The 3,808-nt window shown below is 38.1% G+C and overlaps 1 protein-coding gene across 1 annotated transcript; it reads left to right on the forward strand.

Annotated features, from left to right (window-relative positions):
- The first annotated feature begins 2,041 nt into the window (after positions 1 to 2,041).
- LOC102899010 (hemoglobin subunit beta-like) lies at positions 2,042 to 3,718 on the forward strand. Its single transcript, XM_006915699.2, has 3 exons — positions 2,042 to 2,212; positions 2,343 to 2,565; positions 3,463 to 3,718. Exons 1-3 carry the CDS (start codon positions 2,121 to 2,123, stop codon positions 3,589 to 3,591), a joined length of 444 nt encoding a protein of 147 aa, XP_006915761.2. The 5' UTR covers positions 2,042 to 2,120; the 3' UTR covers positions 3,592 to 3,718.
- Positions 3,719 to 3,808: the final 90 nt, after the last annotated feature.

Raw genomic sequence — 3,808 nt, forward strand, 5'->3', positions numbered from 1 at the left:
ATGCTAGCAAGGTGGTTTATGGTTTTTAGAAAAGAGGTAGGCAGAAAACTTAGGGGGTTTGGGGTCTGCCTGCAAAGACACTAAGGTCATCCTATCTTAGAAGGGGTCTGCCCTAATCTGCCCACAATTAAGCAAGCCAAGAAGGCATTTTTTAACTCACACAAAGAAACCAGTAGGCAGAGATTTAGGTACCAGTTTAAGCCAGTCATTCACACCTGCACAATGAAGACCCCAACGACCTTCAACTCATTATACCATCATTATAATATCAGGCATATGCCCGGAAGTTATTTAATATCATTATAACAATTCTGGGAACAAACATGCACAGAAAGCAAAATGATGAATCACTGAGTCCTGTCAGTCTTAGTTGTTAATCAAGGAAGCCCACTTTTTTTCTAAGAAAAGTAACTACCCACAGCAAAAAAGGGATAAAACCCTGAAGTCTTTGTTACCAGGCCTTTTGAGCCACACTCTCTTGCTCAGGCCTGCTTCCACATCTGGAAGTGTACTTTCCTTTCTAATAAAACTTCTTTTCTACTGTATTTCGGTGTCTTGCTCAATTCTTTGTTTGAGACATCAAGAACCTGGACAACGCGCCAGGAGAGGAACCCACTCTCTGATAATATTATGTCATATGATTCATCTATATTGCTGGATGTGAAGCAGTAGTGAATTCTTTTAATTCTGTGTAATATTTTATTATTTTACTAACCATTATATATTTATTCCATTAAATGAGGAACATTTAAGTTACTACTAGCTTGAGATTCTTATGCGTATTGATGTTACAAGCATTCCTAGTAACGACTTTGGACACACACAAGCATGCGTTTTTGTATATCTAAAAGTATAATCACTAGATCATAGGTTTTGCATATAATCTGCTTTAGTAGATACTAGCAAATATTTCCCAGAGCAATTTTACACTCTCACTGGCAGAGTATAAAAGTTTTTGTTAATCTACATCTTTAGCAAATTTTGGAATTCTCAATCTCTCCTCTTATTTTCTTTATATTCTTTTTCCTCCTCTTTCCTTTTCATTCCACTTTTTCTTTCTGAGAGTCTCTTCCATCCATTTTTCCTCTCTCCCTCCTTCTCTCCTTTTCTCCCTCTTCATTTGCCTGTCTCCTCCTCTTCTCTCTCCCTCCCTCCCTTCCTTCTTTCCTTCTAGCTAAGCTGATGGGTATGTATTTTTATATCATTGTAGTATTATTTAAATTGAGAAAAGAGTAAAATTTCCTTTGAATCTTCATTTCTGGGTCTTACCTTCACTTTTTTTCCTGAGGACACAGATGAAAAAATTTCTACACTTGAATTTTCCCTGAAACTCAGTCAGACAATCTAGCTGAATTAGGCAAATCTTTCTTTGCAATTTCTCTACATTTTCTTTAGTCAGTTCATCGTTTTAAACAATTATGCTATCGGTATCAGGTATTTTTATCTTTCATTAAATTGTTCCCATTATAATTCATGCTCTTGAACCTATTTCAGCAGCTCACAGAGAGATAATATTTTTCAGTATTTTAATGAACATTTATTTCAACAAAGGAATGGAAAAAGAGTTTTGTAACTGGACGTATTTACTCAAGAGGTAGAAAAAAGGCAAGTTAAAATGATGGCAAAATATTTATCTATTCCAACCACTTACAAATATCTCTAGAGACAAAGAGAAGCTCCATATGGAGTCTGCTTGATAAAAATTCTGCATTCTAGAATTTAGTTTTTTATCTACAAAATTGGATGAGTTAAATTCTAAGATACATTTCACCACATCGGACTAAAGCATTTATGCATAAATGAGATTGATACTACATTTATAGAAGTAAGTGCTGAAAGAGATGATGTAAGGAGATAAATAGAGGGAGAATAGTTTCTTAGTCAAGGTACACAAGGCCTAAAACAGCCGATCTGAAGGCCAGTTGAAGGGAACTGAAAATGAGGGTGTGTCTTACTTTCTCACAAACCAGTGAACTTCTGAAATGTCCTGGGCCAATCTGCTCACAGGTACAAGAAGGGCAAAGGCCAGGACTAGGCATAAAAGGGAGAGCAGGACCAGCTGCTGCTTACGTTTGCTTCTGACACAAACCTGTTCACTAGCAACCACACAAACCAACACCATGGTGCATCTGAGTGGTGAGGAGAAGGCTGCCGTCACCGGCCTGTGGGGGAAGGTGAAGGTGGACGAAGTTGGTGGTGAGGCCCTGGGCAGGTTGGTATCCAGGTTATAAGGCAAACATAAGGAGAGCAAATGGAAGCTGGGAGTGTGGAGATAGCGCAGTGCCCTGGGTTTCTGACAGCCACTGACATCGTGTGTCCTCTGTGCTGTGTTCACCCCTTAGGCTGCTGGTGGTCTACCCCTGGACCCAGAGGTTCTTTGACTCCTTTGGGGACCTGTCCTCTGCTTCTGCTGTTATGGGCAATCCTAAGGTGAAGGCCCATGGCAAGAAAGTGCTAGACTCCTTCAGTGAGGGTCTGCAGCATCTGGATAACCTCAAGGGCACCTTTGCTAAGCTGAGTGAGCTGCACTGTGACAAGCTGCACGTGGATCCTGAGAACTTCAGGGTGAGTCTAGGAGATGTTCTGCTTTTTATTTTCACTTTCTAGTTTTCACTCTGGTTCTTTTACCTGCATGTTCTTCCTACATGTTCCTTTTTACTTTACTATACATCATCATTTAATTCTTTTCAAATGTATAGTTTTCTGTTTTTTCTTTCAATATTTCATATTGTTTTCTTTCTCGTAACCTTGCTTTTTAAATCTAACTGTTTATTTAATGTCTCATCTTTTCTCTCTCTTTTACCCCGCAATTTCCTTTTCCCTACCCTGTACCCAAATTACACATATCAGCTCTCATCCACTACTTCCGCATTTGGAAAATTTCTCTGTATAGGGATTGAAAATGCACCTCAAAGAGGAGAGGCACAAGATATTATTCTAGAGGCTATAAATAATTTCAAAACTAAAAAAAATAATCAGAACTTTATAGAGTCCAGACTCAAAGAAAAGGAAAGTGAATATCTGAGCATAAAAAGACCAGAAGTAGGAAGTAGGGCAGCAATAATTGCTGAAAGACAGCCCATCATCTTATTCTCATTAATTAATCAATAATTAGTATATATAACATATATGACAAAATATATAGTATATATTTATCTATATGCATTTGTATTATATGTACATATATACATATACTCATTTATGCTGGTAGGAATAACTTGAGAATTAATTTGAGCTCAAGTATGAGCAGAAAAAAAAATGAAAACAATGTTGATCCACTTTCTTAGAAGCCAAGCTTGATTTCTCTGTTAATCATGTATATATGTTTATCTACCTCTTCCCTGCAGCTCCTGGCAACTGCTCAAGTTTCAAGGTCACAGCTTGGGATGAAGCCAGAATATTCTGAATCTAAGCTAGGTCTGGCTGCTCACCATGACCATGTCTCTTGTCTCTTCCCCACAGCTCCTGGGCAACGTTTTGGTGTGTGTGCTGGCTCGCCACTTTGGCAAGGAATTCACTCCGCAGGTGCAGGCTGCCTATCAGAAGGTGGTGGCTGGTGTGGCCACTGCCCTGGCTCACAAGTACCATTGAGATCTTGACCTGTTTCCTGGCTACCATTGGAAGGCTCTTTTCCTCTAGATTTCATCTTCTGAACTTGGAGAAATAATGTCCATCCTCAAGGGTATGGCTTCTGCCTAATAAAGAACTTTCAACTCAACTTTTTGATTCATTTCACTTATTTTATTTTAATTTAATTTAATTTAATTATTTTGTTTTATTTTATTATTTTATTTTATATTTCATTTTA

This window comes from Pteropus alecto, unplaced genomic scaffold, assembly GCF_000325575.1.
Source record: "Pteropus alecto unplaced genomic scaffold, ASM32557v1 scaffold395, whole genome shotgun sequence".
In the NCBI taxonomy this organism is placed as follows: domain Eukaryota; kingdom Metazoa; phylum Chordata; class Mammalia; order Chiroptera; family Pteropodidae; genus Pteropus; species Pteropus alecto.

Coding starts and splice junctions, on each gene's coding strand:
- LOC102899010 (XM_006915699.2), top strand. CDS start 2,121: ATGGTGCATCTGAGTGGTGAGGAGAAGGCTGCCGTCACCGGCCTGTGG. Junction 2,213..2,342: donor GGTGGTGAGGCCCTGGGCAG/GTTGGTATCCAG, acceptor TTCACCCCTTAG/GCTGCTGGTGGTCTACCCCT. Junction 2,566..3,462: donor TGGATCCTGAGAACTTCAGG/GTGAGTCTAGGA, acceptor TCTTCCCCACAG/CTCCTGGGCAACGTTTTGGT.